This window comes from Mandrillus leucophaeus, unplaced genomic scaffold (assembly GCF_000951045.1).
Source record: "Mandrillus leucophaeus isolate KB7577 unplaced genomic scaffold, Mleu.le_1.0 Scaffold43, whole genome shotgun sequence".
NCBI classification, from domain to species: domain Eukaryota; kingdom Metazoa; phylum Chordata; class Mammalia; order Primates; family Cercopithecidae; genus Mandrillus; species Mandrillus leucophaeus.
Genome location: NW_012104587.1, coordinates 3,058,184 through 3,071,186, shown reverse-complemented (window position 1 = coordinate 3,071,186; position 13,003 = coordinate 3,058,184). Strand labels below are relative to the sequence as shown.

Genomic DNA, 13,003 nt, shown 5'->3' with positions numbered 1-13,003 from the left:
AGAGATGGGGTTTCACCGTGTTAGCCAGGATGGTCTCGATCTCCTGACCTCGTGATCCTCCCGCCTCAGCCTCCCAAAGTGCTGGGATTACAGGCATGAACCACCGATTTGTGCATTTTTCTAAATGTATGTTACATTTAAAAAGAAAGTGCGGCCGGGCGTGGTGGCGGGAGGGGAGGAGGAGCTTGCAGTGAGCCGAGATCGTGCCACTGCACTCCAGCCTGGGCGACAGAGCAAGACTCTGTCTCAAAAAAAAAAAGAAAGAAAACGCTATGGCCAGGCGTGATGGCTTATGCCGGTAATCCCAGCACTATGGGAGGCCAAAGCAGGGGGATCACCTGAGGTCAGGAGTTCGAGACCAGCTTGGCCAACACGGTGAAACCCCATCTCTACTCAAAATGCAAAAATAAATTAGCTGGGCATGGTGGCGGCAGGTATCTGTAATCCCAGCTATGTGGGAGGCTGAGGCAGGAGAATCACTTAAACCCAGGAGGTGGAGGTTGCGGTAAGCCGAGATCACGCCATTGCACTCCAGCCTGGGCAACAAGAATGAAACTCCCTCTCAAACAACAACAACAACAACAAAGAGCCCTATAAAGGAACACTCAAAAAACAAGACCTCTTGGAACTTAAAAACATAGTTACAGAAATTAAAAATTCAATAGATGTTTTAGAGTACAAGTTGAGGAGGTCTCCAAAGAGTAGAACACAGAAGGAAAAAGAACCGAAAAATAAGAAAGAAAAGAAAAGTTTCGGCCGTGTGCGGTGGCTCACGCCTGTAATCCCAGCACTTTGGGAGGTTGAGGTGGGTGGATCACCTGAGGTCAGGAGCTCAAGATCAGCCTGGCTAACATGGTGAAATCCCGTCTCTACTAAAAATACACAAAATTAGCCAGGCATGGTGGTGGGCTCCTGTAATCCCAGCTACTAGGGAGGCTGAGGCAGGAGAATTGTTTGAATCTGGGAGGCGGAGGTTGCAGTGAGCCAAGATCACACCATTGCATTCTATCCTGGGCAACAAGAGCGAGACTCCACCTCAACAACAAAAATAAATAAATAAATAAAATTAGGGGGGCATGGTGGCGTGTGCCTGCAATCCCAGCTACTTGGGAGGCTGAAGCAGGAGATCGCCTGAACCCAGGAGGCGGAGGTTGCACTGAGCTGAGATCGCGCCATTGTACTCCAGCCTGGGCAACAAGAGTAAAACTTGTCTCAAAAGAAAAGAAAAGAAAAAGGCAATTACGAACTTCAAAAACATTTGAGCAAAAAAGGAAAAAATAATCATAGTTACTCTGTGGCTTAACTAGGAACACTATTTATATATGTTACTATTTACAGCCATATCACATTGTTTTAACCAAAGACTATAGATACTACTCACTTAGAAAGATGCAAGGAAATGTGTGTATTGTGTGGGCAGGGAAGAGAATGTAAGACGGTGAAACCTTCTCGCAAAGTCAATAGATAATGTGTGAAATGGCAAAACAAAGAGGTGGAAATATGTCGTAGAGAGGAAAACACTAGAGAAAAAGGCACAGCCTGCCGGACGCAGTGGCTCACGCCTGTAACCCCAGCTACTCGGGAGGCTGAGGCAGGAGAATCGCTTGAACCCAGGAGGTGGAGGTTGTGGTGATCTGAGATCGCATGATTGCACTCCAGCCTGGGCAACAAGAGCAAAACTCTGTCTCAAAAAAAATAAAATTAGAGCCGGGCGCGGTGGCTCAAGCCTGTAATCCCAGCACTTTGGGAGGCCGAGACGGGCGGATCACGAGGTCAGGAGATCGAGACCATCCTGGCTAACACAATGAAACCCCGTCTCTACTAAAAATACAAAAAAATTAGCCGGGCGTGGTGGCGGCGCCTGTAGTCCCAGCTACTTGGGAGGCTGAGGCAGGAGAATGGCGGGAACCCGGGAGGAGGAGCTTGCAGTGAGCCGAGATCGCGCCACTGCACTCCAGCCTGGGCGACAGAGCGAGACTCCGCCTCAAAAAAAAAAATAAAAAATAAAAAATAAAAAAAAATAAAATAAAATAAAATTAGGCCGGGCGCAGTGGCTCACTCCTGTAACCCCAGAACTTTGGGAGGCCGAGGCGGGTGGATCACCTGAGGTCAGGAGTTTGAGACCAGCGTGACCAATATGGTGAAACTCCATCTCTACTAAAAAAATACAAACATTAGCCAGGCGTGGTGGTGGGCGCCCACCTGTAATCCCAGCTACTCAGGAGGCTGAGACAGGAGAATTGCTTGAACCCAGGAGGAGGAGGTTGCAGTGAGCCGAGATCGCGCCACTGCACTCTAGCCTGGGCAGCAGAGCAAGACTCCATTTCAAAAAAAAAAAAAAATAGCCAGGTATAGTACATGCCTGTAGTCCCAAGCTACTCAAGGAGCCGAGGCTGAAGGATCACATGAGCCTGGGAGGTCCAGGTTGCAGTTAGCTGGGATCACACTACTGCCCTCCAGTCTGGGCAGGCGACAGAGCAAGACTCTGTCTCAAAAAATAAAAATAAAAAAATATATAAATAAATAAAGCTTAGGGGAGAGCCATCTGAGCTGGATATATCAACTGGGAGAGAGTGTGGAGATGGTATTGAAATCTACAAGACTGGAGATGACTGAGAGAGGGAGGGGAGAGAGCAGAGGCCCAGGGCGGAGCCTGGGCAGAGCCTGGGGCTCGCCAACACCGAGGGGCCGTGGAGAGGAGGAGGGAGAGTCACAGAGCCTGGCAGAGTGGCTTGGGGAGAGGCCACCCCCCAAGCAAGTGGACAGGAGGCTTCAGGAGGAAGCTATTCCGGAGGAGTGGTCAGGGTGGTGTCTATGTCACAAGTAAGTGGTCAAGTAAGAAGCAAGTAGGACATGGCCAGGGGACAGACAGCCTGGAGGCGTGGCCACCTCAGCAGATGCGCTTCTCACGTGTGGATGGTGACAAAAGACACCGAATAGCTGTGGCCAAGGAGTGAGAGGGAGTCGAACAGCACCCAGAGGAAGCTCGGAAGCAAGAAGTGGGATTCTGCGGCGCAAGTGTTCAAACAACTACGATGTTTTGCAGAGAAGTGGGGCAGAGAGGCGGGGCCTATGGGTAGAAAGAGCAACCTGTGGGCTTCTGGGAGGTTTTTGAGATGCGCATGAAGCACATTCCATGGAGCCCTTTGCATGGAGCATTTTGCCTGGAGCATGTTGGTTGCCAATGGAGGAAAGGAGGAAGAGTGGACAGGGCACAGAGGGGCCACCCTGCAAAGCTTCCTTCCTCACCCACCCCCAGGTCCTGCAGTCCCAAATGCTGCCCCCTCCAGGAAGCCTTCCCAGAGCTCCCAGGCCTGGGCCTCTCCCACCTGAGCCCCAGACTTCTCAGGGGCACCCCCACACACACTGTCTACGAGGATCTGTGGGTCTTAGCTTCCTCCTTGACGGCTCCCTGGGAAACAGGCACTGAGACTTATTGGTCTCCATCTGCTTCAGCATCTGCCTGGGACCCAGGATCTGGCCCGATGCTGAGGTGCGTAGATGAGTTTCAGTGCATGTTTGTGGGGTCAGTAAACAAAGGTGTGGATGGACAAACGAGCAAAAGGACAGGCCACTACAAGTCACTAACATCCCAGAGCCCATACCCCAGGCCCTAGGTCTCCATGTCTCATGGACTTGAGGCCTGCTTTCTCCCTGCCCCGGCCCACCTTGGGATCCAAATCGAAGAAGCTGTAGTACTTGAAGCGCAGCCAGAGTACGTCCCCGGCCTTGATGCCCTGCTGCATGAGACACCGCGACGAGTCCAGCCACCTGGGCCGCAGCAGAGGCAGCAGTCAGGGCTGTGCCAGGTACGGCCCTGGGGTGGGGAGGGGGTCTGGGCTAGGGGGACAAGCACATACAGAGAAAAGGCCTGGAAACGAAGTGTGGATTTGGGGTGGGCACAGACATGGGACAGGAGGTGGATCCTGGGTAGGGGACCCCAACACAGGGGGGGTGGCTCCTGGGCCCACCTGCTGTGGAGCTGGGTCTTGTCTGACAGGGAGCTGGGCCGTGGCAGACGCTGGAGCAGGAGGGGGTCAGGTGGCGGCTGGGGCCGGCTCAGCATGTGGTAGCAGGCCTCCGTCTGGGCGCTGTCCGAGAAGTGAGCTGGCATTCCCCGGAACACTGCAGGCGCCACGCCTGGAGTGCAGGTTGGGGGTCAACCAGGCCTGTCCCCCAGGGTTGGGACTCACAGGCCGGCCCCTTCCCCCATCCCCCCAGGCCCACCCCTACCTGCACTCACCCCCAGCCAGGACGACCTTGCTCAAGTCATAGAGTTCTTCCTCTGGCTCCTTCTCTTTCTTCTTCTTCTCCTTCTTCTCAGGAGCCCGGAGCAGGGACAGCTCCTCGGGGTGCCGGATGCCTGAGGGGAGCTGGGGTCTCAGCAGGGACAAGGTCCTGCTGCAACTTCCCCACCTCGCCCATGGGCGCTTGGGGCGGGTCACAGCCCTGCAGGCAGGGTGGCAACCCAGACAGCAAGGACAGCATCACCAGAGCTGGGCCTGGAAACGGGGGTACCTGCCTCTTTGTATCACCCTCGTGGGCCAGGGGGAATCAGCCGGGCAACTCACTGAGGAGGCGGCAGATGGCAGCCACGGCCTGGAAGAGGGGCTGGGAGAAGCTGGCGCGGAGGCGCAGTGCACGGCGGTTGGGCAGCCGAAGGATGACGGGCCGGTGCTGGGGCCCGAAGAAGAGGCGTGCGTCAGCCAGGATCCCGTACTTGTCCAGTGTCCAGTGGGTCTGCAGCAGCCACTGCCTCTTCTGTTCCCACCAAATGGCGTGGTCTGACCAGTCCTGCTTGCGGTCTGTGGGGCACGGGGGCACATCCGGGTCCAGCCTTCCTCCCTGCTGCCCCCAACACTCAGCACAACCCCAGGATTCAGAAGCCTAGGGTGACCATTCCCCTGCCCTGCCTAAGCCAAGAGTGGGGCAGCCTGGGCGGGCCTGGGGTCTACCCCATGGTAACAGCAGCAGGGCTTTCTGCAGGCAGCCCCCCGATGGGCCTTCTAGGCTTGGCTTGTATTTCGCTTCCCAGGGGAGCTCTCCAACCCAGAATCTGGGTGCCCCAATCTTAGCACCCCATCTCTTGCATTCCAGCCCACTGGGCTCCCTCCACATGATGCCCCCTCTGTCCTCCCGTAATTTACGGTTTAATGGCCTCTGTCTTGCATTCTGGGGAGCTCCCAGAGGCACAGACTACATCTGTCTCACTGCTGTATATCCTCAGGGACTGGACCCGTGCCTGGCCTGGAGCAGTGGGCACTCAATATTTATAGGTATTAGCTGTGTGACCTTGGACAAGCCACTTAACCTCACGGGGCCTCAGTTTCCCTGTCTGTAAGATATAATAACCACCTTACAAACTGGGACATGGAACAATGCCTCCCATGTGGTAGGTGCAGAGTTTGTGGCAAACTCGTGCACGCACATGACGATCCATGAGTGGGCATTGAAGTAGAGATGTGCATCTGTCCCTTGTCAGCCAGCTGGGAACTGGAGACACAGTAATGGAAGGCACAGGTCTCCCCGCGGCCTCCCTCCAGGAGCATGAACAGGCAGGAGGAAGCGTAGAAAAAAGGTTGCCGGAAAGCTGTCCTGGGTGCACGGCCCTTGAGAGTTTGTGAAGCCGTTTCCAGAGTTCCTCCCAAGTCCTCCCAGTGAGTTTTCTGATTCCCACTGCATCCCACCCGCCTCAGCCAGCCCCCAACTCCACTGCTACACACGCCGGGCATCACCACTGCTGCCAAACCAAGAGAAGTGCCCGTCCTCCTGTGCCTCCCCTCCCAGGCTGGGCCCTTCCCTCCTGGGTGCCCCAGCGGGGCCCTGGCTTTGTGCCACTGCTTCCCCTTCTCTTGGCTCCTTGCTCTTCTCCTGTCCTCTCTGGCCCCTCTCCTGACCTGCCCTTTACCTTGTCCTTTCCCCAGGTTCGGCCTGGGACCGTCTTCTCCTGCCTTGGCCATGTCCCCTTACTGGGTCTCCCTATTCTGTGGCTTCAGTTGCCACTTTCTGCCACAGCCCCATGCGTGGCCCTCAGCCCAGACCCCGCCCTGGGCCCCCAGCCAGAAACCCATGTGCTGCTGGCTGAGGGGACTGTCCACCGCCTTCCTCCCTTCCAGAACCCTTTGTTCCCCTGGCCAAGTGACTGACACTGGGACCGTAAGCACCACGACTCCTGGTCCTGGCTTTTGGTGCTCAGCTCAGACTCGCTGTGCACAGAGGCACCCTCTCCTCTCCAGCTCCCCACGCCACCTCTCAGGGTTGGGGGATGCGGACTCATGCCAGAGGCCCAGGCATCCTCCCTTTCTCTTCTAGCCACCACATGTGATCAATGCCAATCCCACCTCCAAAATCCACCCTCCTTTCCGTCCTCCCTGCCCGGCCTTAGGAGGCCCTAGTGTCTCTAACCAGGACCACAGCCTCCTCAGGGCCCCACAGCCTCCAGCCCTTCGCCTTGCTGCTGACCTTAGCAGGACAGTCTCCTGCTGAGAACCCTTCGGTGGCCACCTTCCCCTCCAGAAGAAAGTCTAGACCCCTTCTGGAGGCCTTCAGGGCCGTGCAGAGCTGGCCAGGCACCATCCAGCCTCATTTCTGGTCACACTCCGGCATCCTCGCTGGCCGAGAGCCCTAATTCACAGCCCTCCGAGTCCCAGAGCCACCACCTTGCTCCTCCCTGCTGAGGCCACCTCCCAGGACTTCTCCTGGGGTTTTCCCCATCCTAGGCTCGGAGCAGCCCCGTCCTCGAGCCCCAGGCCCCCATAATAGCTCCCTCTGTGCGGCAGCCGGCACGCAGCCTCCACGGGTCCGTCTCACCCGCTGCTCCAGGAGGCCAGGGACTGGCCCGGGGTGGCCAGGCTGAGCCTCAGTAGATAGAGCTGATGTGCTTAGGAGTGACAGTATCCCTACTACAGGGAACAAAGAGCTAAAGGGACTTGCCCTGGGGTGCCCAGCAGCGGGTAGCGCAGTGGAGTCTGTCTGACTCCAGGTTAAGGCCTCCTGCGTTACCCTCATGCCATGCCCTGGGGCCACCCAGATCTTCACCGCCCTGTCTCTGTTCCTGACTTCTACTCTCACAGCTGCTCCAGGCCCTGCCCCTGGCAGCTCCCCTTGCAGCCTCAGCCTTGTGGCTGGGCTACTCTGGGCCCTATCCTCTCCATAGTTGGACTGACCTCCTCCTGGGCTGCATGTGGTAGCCTGGCAGGGTCTGAGGAAGCCTCCCCGCCATCACCCACCCCCCTCCCACTGGCAGCCCAGGCAGGCCCAGGCTCTTGGCCGGGACTGTGGTGGGCCTGCCTTCCGGCTCTGCCTATCGGGGTATTCCTGCTGCCCTCTCAGGAAGGGGTAGCCCCCACTGCTGGCATGGAAGGAAGATGAGGAGCCCCTGTGTCACTGGCCCCGTGACCCTCCATGACTGATGCCACAGGCTGCTCCGCTGTAACTTCCTGTGGGGGCAGGGCCTTCCCACCCAGGCTGGGCCTGTCACCAGTCTGCTGAGAACTTCCGCCAAGCGTAGGGAGTGTGGGGGCAGGCCCTTAGGTCACCTAGACCCCCTCAGACCTCAGCAATGTGACTTTGGCCTTGGCCCAGGCCAGACCACTCCTTCCGCTCCTGTTGGTGGCTGAATGGGGGATCGTGGCTGGGTCTGATCTTTAGCAGACCAGCTGGAGCAGGAGGGAGGGAGGGAAGAGGGTAGGAGGGAGAGGAAGTTGGGGAAATGTCTTTTTTGGAACCAAATGATTAAGCTAATGCCTGAGTCACCGTGACACCATTATCGCGAGCTGAGCAGCAGGGATGGCCCGGAAGTGCCCGGAGACACCCGTGGCGGCCACCCGTGGTACTGAGTTCAGCAGGCGGGCGGCGGGACACTCACTGATCTGCTCCACAATCTTCAGGAGCACCCCGCCGATGTGCGACTCCCCAGTGACCCGCAGGGTGACCGACTCGGCCTCCGGGTCCTCCTCTCCCACAAACACCCGCAGCTCCCATGATGAGTCGATGTAGTCCCCGGAGGCTGTCTTCATCCCCGCCATGGCTGCGGCTGCTGCTACAGAGAGTGGGGAAGGAGGCAAGGTGGGCAGGCCCCGGTAGGCTCCTGGGTTTGGGCAGAAGAGTTCTGTGGTGCCCTGGACACACCCAGGGGAAAGCCGTTCATGAAGGAGGGCAGGAGCGAGCCCCCAGGCCAGTATGCCCATGGTACCCTCAGACCATCTCACCAGCGCTGGCGCTTGAGCTGCGAGGGCCCTCAGAGACCATTTAGTCCAACCCGCTCCCATCCTACAGACAGGCAGACTGAGGCCGGGTAAGAAGGGGCTCACTCAGGACCACCCTGCTCGATGCCAGCCCACAGCTCACCCCCAGACCCTCAGGGGCAGCTGCCCACTCTGGCCATGGCTTTGTACCCAGGCCAGGAAATAATTCTGATCCTGGCCCACAACTCAATGCCAACATCACAAACCAGCCAAAGCCTCCCGGGGGAGGTGGAAAGTTCAGGCTGCCGCATGGCGAGAGGCAGGCTGGGCAGAGGCTGCAGGAGGATAAGGAAGAGAAGGGCCCGTGGTCCCCGTGAGGCCCGAGCTTACCTTTCCTGGCAAGGGCTGGGGGCTGCAGGTGGGCCTCAGGCTACACCCCTGAGGGTTGTGGGCTTCCTGCCCTCCTTTCTCTTTGGAGCTTCCTTCAAGGGAGCCCTTGCCTGTGCCTTATCACGAGCAGGGCGGGCTCAGCCCCTCCCCAGGGCGGGCTGGCGCTGGGTGCAGGAAGCACGCTGCCAGCCCGCAGAGGGTTCCAGGGGCCCCTACCTTTGTCCCCAGAGAGCACAGGAAGCTAGGGAGAGCCGGCTGAGCGACTCAGCACCGTCAAAAACGCCCCCTGCCTCATTTGGAGGGAAGCTCAGTGCAAACTCAACAAGTCCCCCGACTGTTTGTGTTCAGGGCTGGGTCCGCCTTTGTGGGAAGCGTCTCCCATCCCCAGCCTGTCACATGAGGTGGGGACCTTGGGCTTTGAAACATCACTGGGCTGCCGGAGGGAGAGCTCAGGAGTTGACAGAGTGTATCCAGGTTATTTGGGACTCACAGGTCAAATCGGCTCCAGTCTGGCTGTCCCTATCAACCAAAGATCCCTCAAGGCCCCAGAGGGAAACAAGTCCATTTTGCAGTTTTTCCTAGCTCCGCATAGGGCTACTTTCAAACTCATGAACTCAGACCTGCCAGGCGAATGAGTGAACAGAACTTGGACCTGACCATTCACAATCTCCCAGGCCCTCAGGTCCCCCAGCTCCAAACACACCTCCACTGTGCTCCACTTGGACGTGCCTCCCTGAGTCCCCACAAGGCTCACTCCCATCAAGTCCCTGCTTAGGTGTCACCTCAGGGGTCTCTGGTGGTCTATACCCTCCTGCTCATCACATGTCCTAGGATGTGGGCTTTAGTAGAGCAAGGCATATCCGCCACCAGCTCTGCACACAACAGTGGCCTTTCCAGTGAATACACTGGGGATCGGAGCACAGAGGGTGGGCAAGCCTGGGGGCGGCAGAGTTCTGCTGATGGGGGAGGCTGCCTAAACGGCGTCACCCAGATGAGGAAGGGGGAGGCCTGCTGGGGATTCCCAGGGGAAAAGCAAGCTGATGAAACTAGCAGCAGGAAGTCCAGCCAGCTGCTAGTCTCAGAGCCTTCCTAGCCCAAAAAGCAGCACTCTTGGAGCAAATGAGGAAGTTTTACTCCTGCCCCAGAGGCCTCCCCAGTCCAGGAAGACAGCTTTAGAAAACGCAGCTTTTTGCAACCATGGAAAAGTGTAATTAAAGCTTAGAACCCTAAATTCTCAGGTGAGAGACGTGCATTGTAACCATCACCCAGGCCGGGGGCGGTGACTCACGCCTGTAATCCCAGCACTTTGGGAGGTCAAGGCGGGCAGATCACAAGGTCAGGAGATTGAGACCATCCTGGCTAACATGGTGAAACCCTGTCTCTACTAAACATAAAAAAAAAAAAAAAAATTAGCCGGGCGTGGTGGCGGATGCCTGTAGTCCCAGCTACTCAGGAGGTTGAGGCAGGAGAATGGCGTGAACCGGGGAGGCGGAGCTTGCAGTGAGCCGAGATCGTGCCACTGCACTCCAGCCTGGGCGACAGAGCGAGACTCCCTCTCAAAAAAAAAAAAAGAAAAAGAAAAAACAAACAAAAACCCATCACCCAGTGGGGTGTGGTGGCTCATGCCTGTAATCCCAGCACTTTGGGAAGTTGAGGCAGGCGGATCGCTTGAGGTCAAGAGTTCGAGACTAGCCTGGCCAATATGGCAAAACAGCTGTCTCCACTAAAATACAATTATTAGCTGGGTGTGGTAGCGGGCTCCTGTAATTCCAGCTACTGGGGAGGCTGAGGTAGAAGAATCGCTTGAACCCAGGAGGTGGAGGTTGCAGTGAGCTGAGATCGCACCACTACACTCCGGCCTGAGACTCCGTCTCAAACAACAAAACAAAAACAATCCATGACCCAACTCCTAAATCTAACAGCAACTGACAGTATAGCTGCCCTTCCCCCACAGAGGTCACACTGAAATTCTGTTCTCTGGATCTAGCCAGTTTCTAACTTTGGGACTATAATGTGGGGAACTAACAGCACCGGGGACACCCCAAAGCTTATCTGAACCTCTCATTAGTACCACTTGGGGTGGGGAAGCCTCCAGATGTCCTTCCAGCCGCTGAGCAACAGCGCCACCTAGCAACCCTCTCAGCAAAGCCATGGAGCTGTGCCAAGCCACCTGACTCCTCCTAAGCCCACCCCAAAGAGAAGAGCGAGATCAGGTTCCAGGAGCAACCCCTGCAAGACAAACTCTTGGTTTAAAAAAAAAAAAAAAAAAAAAAAAAAACACTCAAGGCCAAAGCAACATATAACCACGCCCAACTGGCTTGTTTTATTGGAGAAGGGGACGCGGAATAAACAACGTGAGACAGCTGGGACCTGAGGCTGGAAGAACCCCCTCCCCTCCCCATACATGCCCACTGCCCCAAATAAAAAATAACCAACTATGGGAGAGCAGCCGAGACAGCAACTGGGGGCAGGGGAAGGAGATACGGAACTCGAGGGCAGCGGTGGAGAGACCATGCGTGTGCTGGGAGGGCCCAGAGGCAGCGGTGGCACAAACAGCGCAGGTACGAGTCTCTGTGTCTTCCCCGGGGTTATGTATAAATATAGAGAGATGAGGCCTTCTCTCCCCTGCTCTCCCTTCCGCTCCGTGCTGCTCGCCGCGGTCCCAGCTCCTCTTTCCACATGAGGGCGAAGGGAAGGGGGATGAACAAGTCATCACCGAATTGCAATCAGACCCACATCCATCAGCTTCTGGATCTTCTGTGCTATTACAGGATTCTTTAAGTGTCTACAGAGGAAGAGGCAGTTATTTGAAATGAGACAACCTTTAAAATCTTACTTCCTCTCAGAGCAAGCCCCAATTCAACCCCCTCTACAGAAGGCCCCGGCAGGGAGGGGTCCTGGCGAGGCCTGGGGCGCAGAGCTGCGGAGGCCTGCTCCACTTCGCAGAACTTGCCAGTCCTACTCCAAGCCCACGACACAGTTTCCAGCTAAGACCTTTCTCCCAGCTAAATGGGCCTTTCCAAATGACTGCTTAAGCTATCATGACAAACAAGGAAGGCCCTTCCAGCTCTCCACCCACTACCAATCTCCTCAAGTTGAGGAAGAATGACAGAATTCCTCTTCCTCCCATACCGAGCACACCCCTCCCAGCTGTGTGCGCTCATCTGCCTGCTTTGGTTCTCCATTTCCAGCAAGGCCACCTCTTTGACTCTACGTACTCGCTGAGTGCCTGGGGGTCCTTCTGCATCTGTTCCAGGATAAGGCGCATGGCTGGGTCACTCATGATCTGCTGCACCTCGGGGTCGGCCATGGCTCGTCGCTTCACATCTTCGGGGCTGTCATGCCGGTTGTACTGCGCCATCATACAGCGTTGGTAGCCGTCTGCCGCCTCCTGCAGTCCAGAAGAGACAAAGGGGAAGAGTGTTGGCACCACCCAGCTCACTACTTCAGCAGGTCCAAGATAACAGAGGTAACTGACAAGGGAAGACAGAGCAAGTAAGAGAGAAACAGAGAAATGGAGGTGACAGGGGAGAAATCAGGGACTGAACGTGGAAAAGACCCAACAGAGAAAGAGGCAGGGGGAGCCCTGGAGCCCCAGAAGCAGCCCCACCTTACAGCTGGAGTCCAGGTCTAGCGCCTTCTGGTACACATCCATGGCTTTGGTGTAGTCCTTCATCGCTTCCAGGGCAGCAGCTTTCCGTGTATAACCCTTGACTACAGACAGGAGAGGTGGTGCGTTATCCCAACGCAGCGCCCAAGGCTGCTCCTTGCGCCTCTTCACCTGCACATCAACACTGTTCACACCTGCTGATGCTGGATCCTAAATGCTACAGGTCCCAAGGACACACAGGTAGACAAAGGGCTTGCCCTTTCCTTCTCTAATCTTTTGGCTAGAGACAGGGGACAGGCAGCAGAAAGGTACTTACTGAAGGTCGGCTCCAGCTGGATACATTCCTCACAGTCCTAGAATGAAGCAGCAGAAAGAAATTAGGCTCATTCCCTTGGACAAGCTCACTACAGGCAGCTCAAGCATGTGAACTTCCAACTAACACCTCATCCAGCACCACACAGAGGTGATGACACCAGAAAAGACAACTCCAGATGATGGATCATCCCACGAAAGACAAACTGCCCGGACTCTGCAAGAGGCTGATGCTATGAAAAACACATAGTGGGGGACAATTTCAGTTTGAGAAACTGAAGAGTACATGACAGCTAGACCAAATGCATGGGCCTTGGTACTGAGAGCTTTGGAATCCAAAACCACTGCTGATTAAAAAACAAAACAACGCCGGGCGCGGTGGCTCACGCCTGTAATCCCAGCACTTTGGGAGGCTGAGGTGGGTGGATCACCTGAGGTCAGGAGTTCGAAACCAGCCTGGCCAACATGGTGAAACTCCGTCTCTACTTTAAAAAAAAAAAAAAAA

At 56.2% G+C, this 13,003-nt stretch overlaps 2 protein-coding genes across 2 annotated transcripts in view; both read right to left on the bottom strand.

The window, feature by feature from the left end:
• Positions 1-8,711, bottom strand: part of FERMT3 (fermitin family member 3) — an 18,597-nt gene extending 9,886 nt beyond the window's left edge. The window contains exons 1-6 of the mRNA XM_011993464.1: positions 8,577-8,711; positions 7,868-8,041; positions 4,572-4,805; positions 4,244-4,363; positions 3,972-4,140; positions 3,669-3,771 (exon numbers count right to left, since the gene is read on the bottom strand). Coding sequence (XP_011848854.1) covers positions 3,669-3,771; positions 3,972-4,140; positions 4,244-4,363; positions 4,572-4,805; positions 7,868-8,027 — 786 coding nt within the window. The 5' untranslated portion in view covers positions 8,028-8,041; positions 8,577-8,711. The remainder of the gene's footprint in view (positions 1-3,668; positions 3,772-3,971; positions 4,141-4,243; positions 4,364-4,571; positions 4,806-7,867; positions 8,042-8,576) is intronic.
• A 2,158-nt stretch (positions 8,712-10,869) lies between these two features.
• Positions 10,870-13,003, bottom strand: part of STIP1 (stress-induced phosphoprotein 1) — a 31,206-nt gene continuing 29,072 nt past the window's right edge. The window contains exons 11-14 of the mRNA XM_011993587.1: positions 12,503-12,539; positions 12,187-12,290; positions 11,795-11,967; positions 10,870-11,361 (exon numbers count right to left, since the gene is read on the bottom strand). Coding sequence (XP_011848977.1) covers positions 11,289-11,361; positions 11,795-11,967; positions 12,187-12,290; positions 12,503-12,539 — 387 coding nt within the window. The 3' untranslated portion in view covers positions 10,870-11,288. The remainder of the gene's footprint in view (positions 11,362-11,794; positions 11,968-12,186; positions 12,291-12,502; positions 12,540-13,003) is intronic.